This window comes from Aotus nancymaae, unplaced genomic scaffold (genome assembly GCF_030222135.1).
Source record: "Aotus nancymaae isolate 86718 unplaced genomic scaffold, 86718_ANA_hifiasm-v0.15.2.pri h1tg000064l_1, whole genome shotgun sequence".
Lineage (NCBI taxonomy): Eukaryota > Metazoa > Chordata > Mammalia > Primates > Aotidae > Aotus > Aotus nancymaae.
In genome coordinates, this window is record NW_026988479.1 from 21468229 (window position 1) to 21487582 (window position 19354).

The 19354-nt window shown below is 35.2% G+C and overlaps 1 protein-coding gene across 10 annotated transcripts in view; it reads left to right on the forward strand.

The window, feature by feature from the left end:
* The window catches only part of TCERG1 (transcription elongation regulator 1), a 62382-nt gene that overhangs the window by 24362 nt on the left and 18666 nt on the right, over nucleotides 1-19354 (forward strand). For 6 of the 10 annotated variants that reach the window (XR_001108277.3, XR_010338781.1, XM_012457903.3 and 3 more), the window contains 6 exons: nucleotides 5929-6089; nucleotides 7302-7358; nucleotides 7463-7529; nucleotides 8573-8623; nucleotides 10013-10148; nucleotides 10954-11043. Coding sequence is in view for 6 of the 10 variants with exons in the window: in XM_012457903.3 (XP_012313326.2) it covers nucleotides 5929-6089; nucleotides 7302-7358; nucleotides 7463-7529; nucleotides 8573-8623; nucleotides 10013-10148; nucleotides 10954-11043 (562 nt within the window). In the remaining 4 variants the exon portion in view is untranslated. The remainder of the gene's footprint in view (nucleotides 1-5928; nucleotides 6090-7301; nucleotides 7359-7462; nucleotides 7530-8572; nucleotides 8624-10012; nucleotides 10149-10953; nucleotides 11044-19354) is intronic. The other 4 variants (XR_010338780.1, XR_010338782.1, XM_012457988.2 and 1 more) reach the window with 1 other exon arrangement.

The window sequence follows — 19354 nt, forward strand, 5'->3', positions numbered from 1 at the left end:
AAAATATTTTAAATTTGTTTTTCCTGTTTACTCACTATGTGATTACATTTACAGAATTGTGTAAAATCATGTCTTTTAATCTAAGTATGGCATACCTCATTTTATAGTGCTCTGCTATCTTGTGCTTCACAGATACTGTGTTTTTAAAAATTGAAAGTTTTGTAGCAACCCTGTGTCTGACAAAGCCTATTGGTGCCATTTTTTTCAACAGCACATGCTCATTTTGTGTCTCTTTTGTCACATTTTGGTAATTCTTGGGATATTTCAAGCTTTTTCATTATTATATCTGTTATGGTGATCTGTGATCAGCGACCTTTGATGTTACTGTTGTAATTGTTCTGGGGTGCCACAAATCACACCCATGTAAGATGGTGAACTTAATTGATAAGCATGTGTGATCTAGCCGCTCCACTGACCGGCTGTTCCCCATCCCTCTTTCTCTCCTTGGGTGTCCATTTCCCTGAGACACAACAGTATTGAAATTAGGCCAATTAGTAGCCCCATAATGGCCTCAAAGTGTTCAAGTGAAAAGAAGAGTCACATACCTCTCACTTTAAATCAAAAACTAAACATGATTAAACTTAGTGAGGAAGGCATATCAAAAACTATGATAGGCTGAAAGCTAGGCCTCTTTGGCAAAAACAACCAAGTTGGAATGCAAAAGAACTTGAAGGAAATGAAAAGTGCTATTCCAGTGAACATAAGGATGATAAGAAAGCTTTATTCCTGATATGGCGAAAGTTTGAGTGGTCTGGATAGATAATCATTAAGTCAAAGCCTAATCCACAGCAGGAGAGGCCCTACCTCTCATTAGTTCTATGAAGGCTGAAAGTGGTGAGAAAGCTGCAGAAGAAGACTTGGAAGCTAGCAGAGGTTGGTTCATGAGATTTAAGAAGCCATCTCCATTAACAAAAATGCAAGGAGAAGCAGCATGTGCTGATGTAGAAGCTGTAGCATTTATCTAGAAGATCAAGTTGAGGTCATTGATGAGGGCAGTTACATTAAACAACAGATTTTCAGTGTAGATGAAACAGCCTTCTATTGGAAGAACATGCCATCTAGCACTTTGATAGCTAGAGAGGAGAAGTCACTGCCTGACTTCAAAGGATGGGCTGACTTTCACCATCTCTCTGGTGACTTAAGTTGAAGCCAATGCTTATTTACCATTTTGAAAAATCCTAGGGCCTTAAGAATGATGCTAAATCTACTCTGTTTATACTTTATAAATAAAATGGCAAAGCCTGGATAACAGCACATCTGTTTATAGCATAGTTTCCTGAATTAAGCCCACTGTTGAGATTTACTGCTCAGAAAAAAAAATTTTTTCCCTCAAAATATTACTGTTAATTGACAAACACCTCTTCACCCAAGAGCTGTATTGGAAATGTACAAGGAGATGAATAGTGTTTTCATGCCTGATAACAACATCCAATCTGCAATGGATCAAGGAGTCATTTTGACTTTCAAGTCTTTTATTACTGAAGAAATACATTTCATCAGGCTATAGCTGCCATACATTGTGATTCCTCTGGTGGATCTGGGCAAAGTCAGTTGAAAACCTTCTGGAAACGATTCACCATTCAGATGCCATTAAGAACACTGGTGATTCATGGATGAGGTCCAGGTATCAACATTAACAGAAATTTGGAGGAAGTTGCTACCAGCTCTCATAGATGACTTTAGTGAAGGAAGTCACTGCAGATGTGGTGGAAATAGCAAGAGAACTAGTATTAGAAGTGAGCCTGAAAATGTGCCAGAGTTGCTGCAATCTAATGAGTACACTTCAATGGGTCAGGAGTTGCTTCTTCTGTATGAGCAAAGAAAGTGGATTCTTGAGATAGAATCTACTGTTGAAGATGCCATAAACATTGTTGAATTAATAAAGGATTTAGAATGTTACCTAAACTTGGTGGATAAACCAGCAGCAGGGCTTCAATTTTGTTTGATCCCAAACTTTAAGGAAGTCCTACTATGGGTAAAATGTTATCAAACAGCATTGCATGCTACAGAGAAGTCTTTTGTGAAAGGAGGGGTCAATTGATGTAACAAACTACATATTTGTCTTATTTTAAGAAATTGCCATAGCTACCCCAGTCATCAGCAACCACCAGCCTGATGAGTCATCAGCCATCAAGAGATTGAGGCACGACCCTCCACCAGCAAAAACATTATGATAGGCTGAAAGCTCAAATGATTGTTAGCATTTTTTTTTAGCAATAAAGTATTTTTAAATTATGGTATGTACATTGGGTTTTTTTGGACATAATGTTATTGAACACTAAATAGACTACAGCATGATGTAAACATAACTTTTATATGTGCTGGTATACAAACATTTTGAGATTTACTTTATTGCAATATTTGCTTTATTGCAACATTTGCTTTATTGTGGTGGTCTGGAGCTGAGCCCACAGTATCTAAGGTATCTGTCTAATTCTTATTTTCCTCTCATCTTGTTTTTCCCTTTTCTTCCTTTTACCATATCAGTGCTTCTTTTCTTGTTCCTGTTCCAGCTTATTTAATCTATATATCATCCACACATTGCAATGATTTGGCTTGTTTCTGAAGTCTTGTAATCTATAGGTTCCCTTCTAACTTTTCCTTGTTTTTGTTATTGAAGAAATAAATGTTTTTCCTATAGTGTTTCCAAATCTGGGTTTGTCCCCATGGTACTGTCTAATAGGGTCCTTCATGGTATTGTTTAATATAGGGTCTTCCATTCCTGAATTTCCTACAAACAGCCAAGCAGATCTAGAAGTGTGATCAGATTCATATTTAATCTTTTTGGCAAGCCTAGTTCATAAGTGATGATGATTATTGCGTAGATCAGAGGTTTTCCACTAGGAGTAATTTCGCCCCCAGTGGACATTTGGCAATGCCTGGAGACATTTCAGTTGTCAAAACTTGGAGGGTATTAGTATCATCTAGCAGATAGAGGCCAGGGATGCTGTAAACATCCTGTTATGCACAGGACTGCTCCCAACAAGAATTATTTAGCCCAATATGTCAGCAGTGTGAGATTGAAAAACTCGGGCCTAGATCAATTAAATCATTAGCCCATTTATGCCTAAGATTGCAAATTTTTTTTTTTTTGGGTGAAAAATCAGACCTTGGCAATGAGCAGTAGGATATGAATATTAATAACTCCCACAAGCTTAGCGTTCCAATAATGGAACACTAGGCATAAATGGGTTAAGAGTTGAAAGTAGTGCTAACGTATTTCTTTTATTCCCTTTTAATTTATTAACTGAGATGCTTTTGGAGAGATACTTCCCCTTATCAGCATTGGTCATTTAGAGGTACAAATTGTATAGGAAGGGAAGGACTTAGCAGTTTTCAGAATAGTCAGTTGGTTTGAGTATTATTAATTCATAGATTAAATATATTTTCTATATTTTTAATCTATTGCAGTTTTTATTCTTATTGATGTTTAAAATTGTCTCCTCTTTAGTCAGGAGAAGCCTATTGCAGCTGCCTCTTCAGGTCTTTTGGTTACAATCCTGTATTTTATAGCTTCCCTGTTTTCTGCTTTGATGAGATGTTCTAGGCTTATTTTGTATATTTCCTGTCTCAGACTTAAACTCAGCCATTTTTCCAGGGGGCCCTGGGCATTTTTGTGGGAAGTGGATAGTTGCAACTGAATTAGTCATTATTTTTAGACTTCTTTGGTAGACACAGCTGGAAGATACACACATTCAAAGATACAGCATGAATTCATACCATTAATTGCTGTTCAGATCTACCTCAAGATTTTTATTGAACTTCATCATCTATCTTACTTCAGTATCTCATTTCTTGCTGAAAATACTGTTTCTCAGTGATAGCGATCTGATAACCCATTTGCTTTTCTCACACACAAGTCACTGAGTAACAGTACCAAAACTATCACTAACAATATGATTACTGAAGATGGTTTTTTAAAAAATTATATTTAGGGCAAATTGCTCTAGGAATGCATAATCAAATATCTGTGTTTTAAAGGCACTTGGAATAGTTGTTTCCTGTATAATTTCTATATAATTATTCCACTGACTGTTAAACAGGCTCATTTAAAAAAATAATTATGGAAAATATTTACCTAGTTTCAAAGTCAAAGTTATGAAAATAGTCTGTATTCCAAGAATATATTCCTGAGTTGTGGTTTCTTTGAGTATTATGAATGAAAAGTTAATAACCAACTCCAAACCCCATCGATTTGGAGCTTCATGGTCCTCATTAATTTTCAGACTTGGGTTCGTCCCCACCTCCTGTTCTTCAAATGAGATAATTATTGATTTTTTTTTTTTAAGTGACAGGGTCTTGCTCTGTCACCCAGGCTGGAGTACAGTGGCACGATGATAGCTCACTGCCTTAGCCTCCTGCCTCCTGAGTAGGTGGTACTACAGGTGCATGCCACCATGCCTGGCTATTTTTGTATTTTATTTTTTATTTTTTGTAGAGATGGGGGATCTCACTTTGTTGCTCAGGCAGGTTTCAAACGCTGACTTCAGGTGATCCTCCCACCTCAGCATCTCAAAGTGCAGGCGTGAGGAGTATGGGCGTGAGCCACCATGCCCAGCGGATCTATCTTCTAGTTCAGATTATTTCCTGGCATCTCCATTCTGTTCTTGAGCCAATCCAGTAAAATTTAATTTCAGTTATTTTTAATTTCTAAATTTTCCTTATGGTTGTTTTTTGCACTTTATGTTTCACTACTGAGAACATTTTTCATTTAAGTGTGTTTTTCTTTATCTCAAGGAAGTCTAGTTATTGTTGCTCTAACGTTTTTGACTTCCTTAACATAGGAGGTTTAGTCTGATCATTTCATCTTATAAGTTACCCTGGGCTTGACAGCTGTTAAATAGTTTGATAATCAGGCCATAAAGACTTAGTTTCTATTGGAGTTTTAGCTGCCATCCTACTGCAACCATGCCACTCTGCAACCAGGGATCACCCTCAGGTTAGAGCTATGAGGTGGGAGTTGGATGAAATGGAGAGATTTATTCCCTTGCAATTGTTTCTCTAAATTTTGACTATCCTCCATATTGCTTTCTGTTTATTCATTAAGACTATACAGAGTCTGAAGGTAGTTGTGTTTTTTTTTTTTTTCTTTGAGTTTTCTAATTGTAATTTACAGGACCAGTGGGTTGTAGTGGGCTGCAGTGTACGATGCATAGTACAACTGATACTTTACTTAGTTTTAGGGGGACCAGGTCTCATTTTGCTGCTTAGGCTGGAGTGCAGTGGTGCCATCGCAGCTCACTGCAGCCTTGACCTCCCAGGCTCAGGTGATCTGCTCACCTTGGCCTCCTGAGTAGCTGAGACTACAGGTGCTTGCAACCACATCCAGCTAATATTTTTAATTAATATTTTTTGTAGAGATGGGGTTTCACCATTGTTGCCTAGGCTGGTCTCAAACTCCTGAGCTCAAGTGAGCCACCATGCTGGGCCTTCTCTTTACTTTTTGTTACAGATATAATTAGATCTTAAAGTCTTCATAGGTTGCATTTGAGTATGTAATTTTGGTTTTTTAAGAAATACTAAGAACTATAGTATAGTAGGTAGGGTGCTATGTCTGTTTTTCTTTAGGTTTAGAGCTGCTTAATAGCATTATTGTTAGTTGCCATTAAACTCAATCTTGTTGATAGTTTATAATTTAGTACTCTCAAATTAAGTGTGCCAAACCAAGTTCCTAAGCATTCTAATCCTTGATCACAAATTTCTTTGTATTTCTTGGTTTTCTCAATTAATATGTTGATCTGCTATTTTTGAGTCATTGAGTTCTCATCTAAAAACCATGTTTGGTTCTCTGCTAATAATCATTGGTAATAAGAACATGTCCTTCTTCAGTACCCTCATCTCCCCACTTGTAACAGATTGAAAGTAGAAGTCCTAGCTATAAAATATGTTCTATAACATAAAAGAATGATATTTTGAATCAATCCTTAGGTGTGTTGTTTGGACCGGTGATGAGCGGGTCTTCTTTTATAATCCCACCACTCGTCTTTCTATGTGGGACCGACCTGATGATCTGATTGGCAGGGCAGATGTTGACAAAATTATTCAGGAGCCCCCTCATAAAAAAGGAATGGAAGAATTGAAGAAACTAAGTAAGTTTTAAATTAGAATTTATCCACTGATTTTAACATTTTTTTTCATATTTTGATAGAAAATGTGGGGGTTATTTAGAAACGCTTTTTTTCAAAGAATATAAGCAGTGTTAGAAAGGAAAAAATAGACTGGTATGCTAGTTTGAGTGAAATAATAGAGATTAAAAATATGGAGAGAATTTGGATAAGATTGTGCGTCGTAAAATGTGTGTGTCTTTAATTTATTGTCCTACTCAAGATTTTCAGTTAGATCAAGATATGGTTGGCACAGTTGCTGCTTGCTTAGTGCTTATCAGTACTACTAAAATGCTCCTCAGTGGGCCTTTTAGCACCTTTTGCAACTTGTAATATATTTCTTGAAATAATTCAGTACAAATTTTTTAAAAATACAAAATCTCAGTCTTTTGCAGTAGATGGTAAGACCCTCATATTCCTGAGAATAGACACCTAAACCTTACTAAGAGATTACCTTTTAATCTACCTCATATTCAGAGGACATTCTAATATATTGAGTACAGATATTTGTACAGAATTTTTATTGTGTCTTTCTTATTGGTAATTTGCTCTTGTATTGATATGATTGTGTTTTTATAGAACTGTGGCCCCCATGTGGTGTAGAAGCAAGATAAATGCATTATTTAATACTTCTAATGAAATAAATCCTAGTGTGTATCATTTATAGTGATTGAGACATTTTCATGCATTGTATGTATATACTGACATTTGCAGTTTATAAGTAATTTCTGAATCAGTGCAACTTTGCCTATCCCGTGCTGAAGGTACTAGGTTCACTTTCAGCAATATTTGTTTTATAGGTATGATAATAATACTTGATAGCCATGGTATTGAATGATGTTGAAAAAGTATGTGATTTGCTTTTGTTTTTTGTGAATTTGTTTTTAAATATGTGATTTATTCATTTGATAAATACATTAACATGCATCTTTAAAAGGTGCTGTAAATCCTGAATCAAGAAAGCTGTATTTTATATATTTGTAAATTTAAGGTTTGGGCAAGAAACATTTCAAAATGAATTGAAAATTTAATGTAAAGGGAGGATAAATAGAGTATAGAATTATGCTTTGTTTAATGTTTTATAAAGGGATGAATTTTAAGAGGTGAATATTTTATGTAAACAGTAATTTTTAAAAAGAAGAGTTTGTGAAATAGATGCATATGACTTTTTAACAGTATTTGAAATGTTTTTGCCAGGGCACCCAACTCCGACAATGCTGTCGATCCAAAAGTGGCAATTCTCTATGAGTGCAAGTGAGTGAACTAACTATAAATTGCTTTAATACTATTCAAGTGTTCTGGTAGTGATTAGCAGAAGGATTCATGCCTAAATATTTTAATTAAATTTTGTCTTACAGTTAAAGAAGAACAAGAGTTATTGGATGAAATTAATGAAGATGAGCCTGTTAAAGCAAAAAAACGGAAGTAAGTAATACATACAGTTTGATTCAGGTAGATTATATCTTTTAATAGTTGATTTGGTAATAATTTGTGATTGAAAGGGACAGGTAATGTGAATATTGTTAGGAGACAGCAGTCATGGTTGCTCGCTTAGGCCTGATATTAAATAGCTTTTTTATTGTTGAAAATGTGCCCCTTCTGTTGCTAGATTTGTAGATTTGGGTATTCATGTATGTATTATGAAGCCAGGTGATAGTTTTGGAATGAATTCTTTTTAGAAATTTATTAGGTCTCAATTTTATAAAAAATTAGTTTCCTCCCTCAGGTAAACCCCAGTAGATACCATTCCAGAGAGCTCATAAACACAGACACAGCCTTCTCCCTCTTTATGTAGTTATCTTATGGCTTACTGTCATTACTCTTTGGTGAGGAGTGAACCCATAGCTTAGAAGTGCTCTGTGAGAAAGAGACTGCTAAGAAGTAGAGGCATTATTAGCTTGGCCAGTGCTCTAGAGTTGGGTAAAATGTAAATGTTATGGGAGGGGAAGGGTGGGGTAGAGGGTATGCATGTGTGGGGAATGGGACCATTATTTAGCAGCAAAAAGGAAAGTTTGAAGACATTAACAGGAACTGGTTAATCGTAGTCCTTATCTGGAAAGGACAGATTGAATGCAGCCAAATTAATGGCAAGGAAATCAGTAAGACAACCCCTATAAAGGGTAATTCTTTTTTAAAAAAATTCTTTATTGGCAACAACATAAAAGAAAGATATGAAAGAGAATCACTCATAATCTATCAGCATAACATAGCTATTCTCATTTTTGCAATTGACTTTTTAGTTCTTGACCAAATGTAATTTTTATTAGTTGTGATTAACTGATTTTGTGCTTGTTTAAAAAAAAAAAACCTAGAATAAGACATTTGTTTTCTTAATTATTATAAATGACTGTATTCATTCTGTTTATGTATCATAATTTTGGATGTTCCTACAATGTTAAACTTTTAGGTTGTTTTTAATTGTTTGTTCTTATAGACAACTCTGTAAGGTTTTTAACTGCTTTTATCAGGAGAATGTCAAAGAAGTCCTTTATGTGGATTGCCCGAGCTTCTCTATTTAGGTACAAAGCTAAAAGCCTATTTTTCCTGGCTTAGTTTTTCTTTTATTTCCTTTATTGAGATAGATAGTGATAGTTTGTATTGTGACATTTTCATTTAGTATAGTTTTATAAAGGTTATTTGTTTTCATTAGTTATTATATTTCTTGGATGTCTTTTAACTCTTTAAACAGTTTTAAAATTATTATTATAAGAGGGTATATTGTTTGGCAAATTGCTTTTACCTGTTTGTTTTGTGCATATCTTAGGTCACAGACTATCTCGCTAAGTTCCTGCAGGTCACGGACTATGCCTTCTATTTCTTTTGATTCATTCCCTAAGTTGCTAAGTACCTCTCACTTGCATTTGTGGGTTAGCCTTAGTTCTTTTAAATCTCCGGGGCTACCTACAGTTCCCTGTATAGCATGCTTTTGAATTTCCACATGTTCTGTTTTCCTGATTCCATTAAGTTTATATAGGGAATAAGAGCCAATTTTTAAAATATACTTAGCAGATCATATTTAAGAAGGAAGATCTGCTGAAATATACACAGATATTATTGAATTACATACTTTTTTGGATTATTTACATGCATGGGCCTTTTTCGTAGTGCATATATTTGAGAGGTGCCATGATTCCATGTTTACAATCTCAGTTGAGTACCACACAGAAACAGGGTTGCCCTTACCCCTGAGGTGCATTTTTGGAGGAACAAGAAGTAGATTAGTCATTGATGAACAGTTCTAATTCCACCTAACCACTCCTGGGCCCATGTTGCTCTCTGGGACCTGTCCTTCAACTTAAATCTCAACTTATCACCCAGAAAGTGAGTAATAAAATGTCAGGTAGGTAAGGTATATATATATATATCTTACATATTCACTTGGCCAAGATTGCAGATATTTTAGTTTTATATTTAAAATAAATGTTTGAGATTACTAAAACATAATACCACTTAATACCAATTTTTATTAGATTTTACAAAATATTTTATGTACTTATAATGTAAAACATTTTAGAAAATACTGTTCTTTCTGTATTTCAAGAACTAAAAAAATTATGTTCTGTGCTGTTTAATTCTGACACATAGAGGGTTACTTCAGAAACTTTTTTTAAAGTAAGATTGTTGACTTTTTGTGTTATTAACCGGTGTCAGGGAGAGACAGCACATTAAAGGTGTAGCTTTTTTCCTAATATTGAAGCCATTGTAAATCATTAGAAGCCCATTTTAATTTTGTTATTATGAAAGTTGTTTATCCCTTAGAGTTCATTTGAAACCCTCAGTATAATCTGTTTTTGCCAAAAATATGCTGCTCAGTAGTGAGTCTTGAAAATTCCATTGATTTTAAGATTTCTAATAAGATCTGTTAATTGATATTTTGTCAGTTGATGTCTTTATTTTATTTTTTATAGGAGAGATGATAATAAAGACATTGACTCAGAGAAAGAAGCTGCCATGGAAGCTGAAATTAAAGCTGCCCGAGAAAGGGCCATTGTCCCTCTGGAGGCTCGAATGAAGCAGTTCAAGGACATGCTGCTAGAGAGAGGGGTCAGAAAACAATCTTTGGGGGAGATATTTCTGTTTTGTATAAGTAATATAAATATGTCTTGCTAAAAGGTCAAATCTAAGGTTAGTGCTCATGTTATGGGGGGGGATAAGGGGGCTGTATCAAATTACTGTACATTTTTTCTAACAACCTTTTTCTTGGCTAATCTTATATTTAACTAAGTGCCATTTTACTGTCCTTTTAAGTACAAATAACACTTAACATTTGTTGGGTCATTAAATTGTGGTGAGTAATATAAGACGAGTGTTAACATTACAGAATGGCGGACTACTTGGGATAGGTAAGGTATATATGATTATTCTTCCTTTAATATCTTCAGAATGGCTTTTGTTAAAGGAGAACTGATATTTTGTCATATTATTAGCAACTTAATTGAGAAGGGATTTCAACTATTTGGTTATATTTATAGATTCATTTGAATAAGTAAAATTGTTCAATTTTAAATCACAACATTGTTTACAAGATTGGAGCAAGCATGAGAAATCAAAATACAGATCTTCAAGGCTTTTTCTGATGTGCTGATTTTTAAAATGTCACACAGTAGTGGTTATTTTAATGAGTAATTAAGTGTGTTATTTCTATATAATATAGGAACGTTCAGAGCCAATTAGTGTGGAAATTTGCTGTTGCTAGCCTCCCACTGCTTGTCATTTATTAGTGATGGAAACTTCAGTATGGTTTTATGTCTCCTTTATAAACAGATATCCTGTAGATTTCAAGCAAAATTATGACCTTTAAATTTTTCTAGCAAACTTAATTATGAGGCAATACATTTTTATTTTAAAGGTGTCTGCTTTTTCAACATGGGAGAAGGAGTTGCACAAGATAGTTTTTGATCCTCGGTACTTACTTCTCAATCCTAAAGAGAGAAAACAGGTAAAAGGAAAATGGCATTATCTAAGAATGTATATAGCTTGCCAACATAATTTTTAAATTATAAGGAATAAAGTACCATTCCTTTTTTTTTCCAATATAGCATTTCAAAAACATAGTCTTGCATGGTATGTGTCTATATGTGGACATTTCTATCTCAGAATTCTTGGATATTTTTACTCTTATGAGCATGGCTTTTGTCTTGTAGACATTTTGTCCTTATGCCTCATAAACCTAAGTTATGTGTAGTATGGTTTTAAAATTCATTTCAAATGCATTTATTAATTTGCTTTTTTTGGCAAATGATACAAATTTATAGTAGAAAAATAGCAAAATACAGATGAGTAAAGAGGAAAAAAAACCCACTGTAATCCTATCCAATAGATATGACTACCATTGAACACTGGTTTTTTATTGAATACCGAACAGCCTTCTTGACCATTATGTGTCAGTATGTACATATACATGTATATGTCTGTCCTATAGACAGTACTTGAACATATGTTTATGTCTCATACACAACTACACAGACAAAATTCACGTCTAAGTAGCATCTGTTAAAATATCTGTTTTCATCATAAACTCAGAGAAACTGGATACATCAGGGTCCCTGTTGAATTAGTGTTGCCTTGTTACTAAGTTGCCGTTTATTCTCATGATGATTCAGTAACACATATCATTTCATGAGTGCTTCTTCTAAAGCATTGCACACTTCCAACTTACATAATTTCTGAATTACCTGAACTGTCCTGACACTGATCTCCATAAAATGGTGAGTATGTGGAACCACTTGCTATAGGGCTGTTAAGCTGTAAGATTTCTTTTGGTAACAGTAGTGCCCATCTTTGATATTTTTAATGTAACAATTGGAATAATTCTTCAAACAGTGTGTGTCATTATGCATGTAGGTCTGATCATGGACTTGAATGCAGGGAGAAAATTTACAATGTGCCAGATACATATTTTAGTACTTGGAATAGAAAGACATAACTTTCTCAATGTATTTGAATCTGCAGTTTAAGCTTTGTACTTTTTTAAAAAAAAACAGACTCTGAGTTTTTAATTCTCATTTCAGTTTATGGCCCTACCAAAATTTATAAATCAGCCTTGATTCTTTACTTTTCCCACTGCCTGTTTGTCAGCAAATCTACAGTCTACCTTCAAAAAATTTTCAAGATCTCACCTTTTATTCATCATTCCCCCCGTTAACACCCTAATCCAAGCCACCATGAACAACCCTTATCATCTGGTGTAGTCTCTTGTTGATCTCCTTCATTCCATGTGTTCTTGTTTCTCTTTAGTCAAGTTCTTTTTCCACACAGCAGCCAGACTAATTTTAAAATTTAAGTGATATTAAATTAAGTCACTGTTCCCTTGCTTAAAACTGTCTAGTGCTTTCCATTTCATTGAGGATAAAATTGAAGCTCTTTTCATGGTCTCTTCTACATATATTTATGCCCATATACCTCTTGAAGGTCTTTTTTAATGTTTGTTGATTATAGCCACACTGTCCTGATATTACTTGAAGAAGCCAGTCACATTTTGGTATTTGCTGTTCCTTCTGTCTGGAATGTTTTTCCTCCAGGTGTTAGCACAGCCAGCTTCATCATTTCATTAAGGTACTTGTCTAAGTGCCTTCTAATGAATACAAGTATTATCTCTGTGCCTTTTCTAATTTCTTCATAGTGGTCATGGCTCTAATTATATAAAATCATGTTTTTATTATCTGTCTCCTCCTCCTGCAAAATATAAATTGTATGAGGATAGAAACTATGTCTTCCTTGCTTTATTTGTGGTGCCTAGAACAATGTCTGATCTAAATATCTCTGAAGATGTTAAAATTTTTATGACATATTCCTCATGGTACTGTTACAGTGAAATTATAAGTAACATTGAGAACTATAGTTCTTTCCCCAATTTTTGAAGCATTCTATAAGCTTATGGTGGTATCTCCTTAATAGAATTTCACTTGGAAAGAGAAAATACTATTCTAGTGTTTTCAATAAAATCTTGAGTTAAAAGTTCTCATGCCATTTATTTATTTATTTTATTTTATTTTATTTATTTAGAGATGGTGTCTTGCTCTGTTGCCCAGGCTGGAGTGCAGTGGCGCCATCTTATCTTACTGCAACCTCCACCTCTTGGGTTCAAGTGATCCTCCCACTTTAGCCTCCCAAGTAGCTGGGATTACAAGCGTGCACCACCATTCCTGGCTACTTTTTGTATCTTTAGTAGAGACAGAGTTTCACCATGTTGGTCAGGCTGGTCTTGAACTCCCGACCTCAACTATTTTGCCCACTTTGGCCTCCCAAAGTGTCTGCATTACAGGCATGAGCCACCATGCCCGGCCTCTCATGCCTTTTATATGGAATTCTTTTAGCAATCAGGATGTAAGAACTAAGACGAAGTAGTAGTTAACATTTGGCATTTAAATTTAAAAATAAACACTTTTTTTGAATACTTGGTTTTATTATTTGCATAGGAGTATAAAAAGGAACAACCAGAAAGGTGCTAGGTTGCACATTACACATTTACACTTTGTAATTTCATACTGCAAAGTGATTGATTTAGAAAATACAAATAACTTCATTGGAAATTCCTCATAATATAAAATTATATTTGAGTTGTCCTTTTCTAGTTATTTGTAGATTTATGTACATTCTGTATCATTATAAAAGATGTATTTTATGGCCACGTGTGGTGGCTCACGCCTGTAATCCCAGCACTTTGGGAGGCCAAGGTGGGGCAGTTCGGTCAAGAGTTCGAGACCAGCCTGGCCAATATGGTGAAACCCTGTCTCTACTAAAAATACAAAAATTAGCTAGGAGTGATGGTGGGAGGTGAGGCAGGAGAATTGCATGAACCCAGGAGGCAGAAGTTACAGTGAGCCGAGATCACGCCACTGCACTCCAGCCTGGGCGACAGAGCGAGACTCTCCCCCCACAAAAAAAAGATGTATTTTATATCATTGTAACCATACATTTTAACTTAGAATTTTCCTTTGATAAAAGGTCACTTAAGGGGTCTGACATGTTTTTGTTATATTTGTTATGACATTTTAATTGAATAACTTTTTTTTTTTTTACAAAAACTAGATCATTTACATATAGGATACTACTAGGTTCTAAAATAGATTGTAGATATGCTAATAACACTTTAAAATAAGTTCTCTCTTATTTCAAAATAAACATTTTAAAAGCTTTTCCTCTAAGAACTGGAAGAAGACAAGAATACCCACTCACCACTCACTCATCATAATACTGGAAGTCTTAGCCAGAGCAATTAGACAAGAGAAAGAATTACAGGATATCAAAATTGGAAAGTAAGAAGTCAATTTGTTTCTGTTTACAGATGAGATGATCTTATATATAGAAAAACCTAAAGACGCTACCAAAAATCTCTTAGAAGTGATAAACAAATTCAGGCTGGGCATGGAGTGGCTCATGCCTGTAATTCCAGCACTTTATGAGGCCAAGGCAGGCGGATCACATGAGGCCAGGAGTTTGAGACCAGCCTGGCCAAAGTGGCAAAACCTCATCTCTATTAAAAATATACAAATTAGCTAGGTGTGGTGACTCATGCCTTTCATCCCAGCTACTTTTAGGTGTTGAGGTACAACCATCGCTTGAATCCAGGAAATGGAGGTTACAACTAACCAAGATTGTACCATTGCACTCCACCCTGGGTGACAAGACTATCTTAAAAAAACAAAACAAAAACCTGAGAAACTGATTCAATAAAATTGTAGGATATTAAATATCGAAAACAATAGTGTTTCTGTACACAATGAACTTGCTGAAAAATCAAGAAAGCAGTCCCATTTACAATAGCAAATAAATAAGTGCATATCTAAGAATAAATTTAACTAAATAGGTGAAAGACCCCCATAAGAAAAACTATAAGACACTGATGAAAGAACTGAATGGGATACAAAGGGAAAAATATCCTATGCTCATAGATCAGAATAGTTAATATTGTTAAAGTGGTAGTGCTCCCCAAAGCAATCTACAGATTCAGTACCATCTCTATCAAAATACCAGTGACATTCTAAACAGAAATGGAAGAAAAAAATCTGGCTAGGCGAGATGGCTCACGCCCGTAATCCCACCACTTTAGAAAACCAAGGTAGGAGGATCACTTGAGGCCAGGCGTTTGAGACTGTCATAGCAAGATCTCGCTACAAAAGAATACAAGAACTAGCCGGGTGTGGTGTCATGTACCTGTAGCCCAAGCTACTTGGAAGACTAAGGTGTGAGGATCACCTGATCCGGAAGTTTGAGATTACAGTGAGCTATGACTGTACCGCTGCACTCCAGCCTGGGCAACAGAATGAGACCTCGTTTCAAAAAGAAAATCCTAAAATTTGTGTGACACGAAAAAAGACCTGGAATAGCCAAAGCAATCCTAAGCAAAAAGAACAAAGCTGGAGGTATCATAGTACCAGACTTCAGAATATACTAGAAATCTATGTTAGCTAAAACAGTAGGGTACTGGCATAAACACAGACACATAGACCAAAGGAACAGAATAGGGAACTCAGAAATCAATCCATATATCTATAGCCAACTTATTTTGACAAAGGTGCCAAGAACACTCACTGTGGAAAGAAGAGTCTCTTCAATAAATGATGCTGGGAAAACTGGAAATTATGTTCGGAAGAAATGAAACCAGAACACCATCTTTTGTCCTATCTGAAAATCAACTCAAAATAGATTAAAGACCTAAATGTATGATCTGAAATGATTAAACTACTAGAAAAAAACTATAGGAGAAATGCTTCTGGACATTGGTTGGGAAAAGATTTTATGAATAAGACATCAAAAGCACAAGCAAAAATAAATGGGGTTATATCAAATTAAAACAATTCTGCATAGCAAGGGAAACAATCAACAGTGAAGACATTCTATAGAATGTGAGAAAATATTTGCTAACTACTTATCTGACAGGGAATTAATGTCCAAAATGTGCAAGGAACTCAGTTGTCTCAACAGAAAAAAAAGTCTAACAAATGGGCAAATGATCTGAACAGACATTTCTCAAAAGAAAACGTACAAATGGCCAATAAATATAATGAAAAAATGCTCAACACCACTAATCAGGTAAATGCAAATCAAAACAGCAGTGAGGTAGCTCACTCCAGTTAGGGTGGCTTATCTAAAAAAGGCAAAAATAATAAATGCTGGCAAGGATGCTCAGGAAAGGGAACTCTTTATACATTGTTGGTTAGAATTTAGTATATACACTACAGAGAACAGTATGGAGGTTCCTTGAAAAACTATAAATAGAACTACTATATGATCCAGCAGTCCCACTACAAGGCGTGTTTTGAAAGGAAAATAAATCATTATATTGAAGAGATATTGCACCCTCATGTTTATTGTAGCACTATTCACAGTAGCCAAGGTACGGAATCAACCTAGGTAACTAACAACAGATGACTGGATAAAGAAAATGTGGTTTCAGCCATAAAAAAGAATGAAATCCTGTCATTTGCAGCAACATAGATGGAACTGGAAGTCATGTTAAGTGAAATCAGCAAAGAACAGAAAGATAAACATCGTTATGTTCTCATATGTGGAAGCAAAAGAAAGTTGATGTCATAGGAGTAGACAGTAGAACAGAGACTACTGGAGGCTGAGAAGGGTAAGGAGAAGGCAGGAGGATAGGAAGAGATTTGTGAAAGGATACATAATTACAACTAGATAAGAGGAATAAGTCCTGGGGTTCTGTAGCACTGTAGGATGACTGTGGTTAACAATAATAAGTAGTTTTGAATAGCCAGAAGGAGGATATTGAACATTTCCAACACAAATGATAAATGTTTGACATGGATATGCTAATTACCTTGATCTCACTCTCCATGATATGTATTGAAACACATTTCAGTTGCACATGTATATAAGTAACACGAGATTGTGTTTTGTGTACAGTTATTTGTCAATTAAAAATAAAAATAAAGGCCTGCACTTGAACCCTAAGAGGAAAAAAAACACCAAAATAAACTTTTTAGTATCTCATTTGTTATTCAGTGCTTTTTAATATTGACCATATTACAGTATGGTAATACATAACCAACATGATTACTCAGAGTTGTCAATCCACCTAGGCCACTGTTACTGAATAGTTTGTCATTAAATCAGTGTTAAATTAAAAATATGAGAATCAAATAATGGAGACTCATTTTTAGTAAACATTTTCAAACATAGAAAAGATAAAATCATAAGTGAAATTTCACAAAATGAACATATTATGATCAAAAAAAAGGAACATTGCAAGCACTCCAGAGCTGCCTTGAGGCTTAAAGGATATAGCTCTATAGTATATATTTTTGCTCATGCCTATAAAAGTACACTTAACAGAATTATTTTTAAAATTTACTCATTTTCATTGTATTATGCAATTTTTTTCGTGAGCTGAAGTTATGAGAAAATAACCACTTAACATAGGGAAACATAAAGCCGAGTGTATTGGGAAGCATGACATAAATAATTAGGAGCAACTTGGAGGCATAACACAATCTCTAATTTTCTGTGAGATATTTATCTTAGAGAGTGATTCCTAACCTTGATCTGGAGTAGCCCAGCAGAGGGAATATGAAGTTCTTTCTAGATTCTCAAAGGAAAGTTAATATAAATTCCCTTGAATTCTATGTATCATTTAATACTTTTTAAATAAGAATGTATATACTGAGAAAGGAGTTGGAAACAACTTTATCCCTCTACTTTGAAATGTTTTCTGCAATACTATACTTAGAGGAAATTGAAGGTGACTTATATGTCTAGCAGGGGACTGGTCAGGTAATCGTAGATACAGTAGTCCCTTATCTGTGGAGGATACTATCATTCCAAGACCCCCAGTGGATAAAGATTGGTAGATACATGTGGACTGACTTGGGAAGATGTCTGAGGTATTTTGGAACATTTTATTGTTACTTGTTATAAAGATGTTCATAGACCTGCTCCTTACACAGTAAGTCTTCCTTTTTGTAGCTTCTTGAGAGAATGTGCAGGGAAAATTTATTTGAGGCCTAACATATTTGGGAAAACCTTTTTTGTACCCTTATTTGGAATTGTTTGGTTAACTAAAGGCATTGCTCTGCTTCTAGTGTTTGTTGATTTTGAAGCCATTCCTGTTCATTTATATGTGAAGCTGTTTTTCTTTCTCTATAAGTGTGTAGATCTCTTAGTCCCTAGTATTCTGAAATGCCATAGTGGTATGTTTTTTAGAGGAAGGGTCTGTTGTGCTGGGCACTTGGCTGACCTTTTCAATATGGAAACTGAGATCTTTTAGTTATAAGAAATTCTCTTGTGTTACTTTGAAAAATTAGCTGTCAACTATTCTCTGTTTTTTTCATTCTGGGACCAAAGTTGAATTTGCCTTCGTGAATTGGTCCTCCAAGTTTCTTCAATTACCTTTGTCTTCTTATTTTTCGTTTTTAACTTTTTGGATAATTTCCTCGACTTTAATAACCAACTATTTAGATTTTTAAAATTTATTGTGTCTTTTAATTTCTAAGAGTTCTTTTATGTTTTTCGAGGTTTTTCTTGCTTTATGGGTGAATTATCTTAGCTCTGCGAGGTTGTTTTTAGGAACTTTTTTTTTTAATTTTCATTTTTCTGTATAGTTTCTGATTCTACTAAGTTTGTTCTCTTTAGGACTCTATTTTTCATGTTGGAGAGTTTCCTTAGATATATTGTAGACCATGGCTACTTAAGTGAAACACTAAAATGCTGTTTGGGTGCTCTTTTTTTTTCCATGTAGAGATGGGGTTTCGCCATGTTGCCCAGGCTGGTCTTGAACTCCTGAGCTCAAATGATCCTCCCGTCTTGCCCTCCCAAAGTGCTGGGATTACTGGTGTGAGCCACTGCCCGGCCTGTTTGGGTATTCTTACCATCTAGGTGGGCTCTCATGCTTTGGGGCTGTACCTCAGGGTGGTGGTTCTCAACCAGGAGCAGTCTTGTCCCAGGAGACATTTTTGTCACAATTGAAGTGAGTGCTGCAGGCATCTAGTGGGTAAAGGCCAGGGATGCTGGTATACACCTTGTTCAAAGCATCACTGTGCCAAGGTTGAGAAACGTGGTAGGGTGAGTTAGGCTGGTTTGTTGAGAACCCCTGGAGCCATTGTGTTAGGTGGGTCAGATTCCTAAATAAAGATTTCTAATCTGGGCTGGAGGGCACAGATAGCTCTGCTTCAGTTCTGAGAGACTGTGTCTTAGTATTTGGTATGTGTTTGGTTAATCGCCATGTTTTTAGTTTGGTTTGCCTTATTTCCAGTTCAGTTTCTCCCAATTTAGGAGACACATTCTTTTACTTT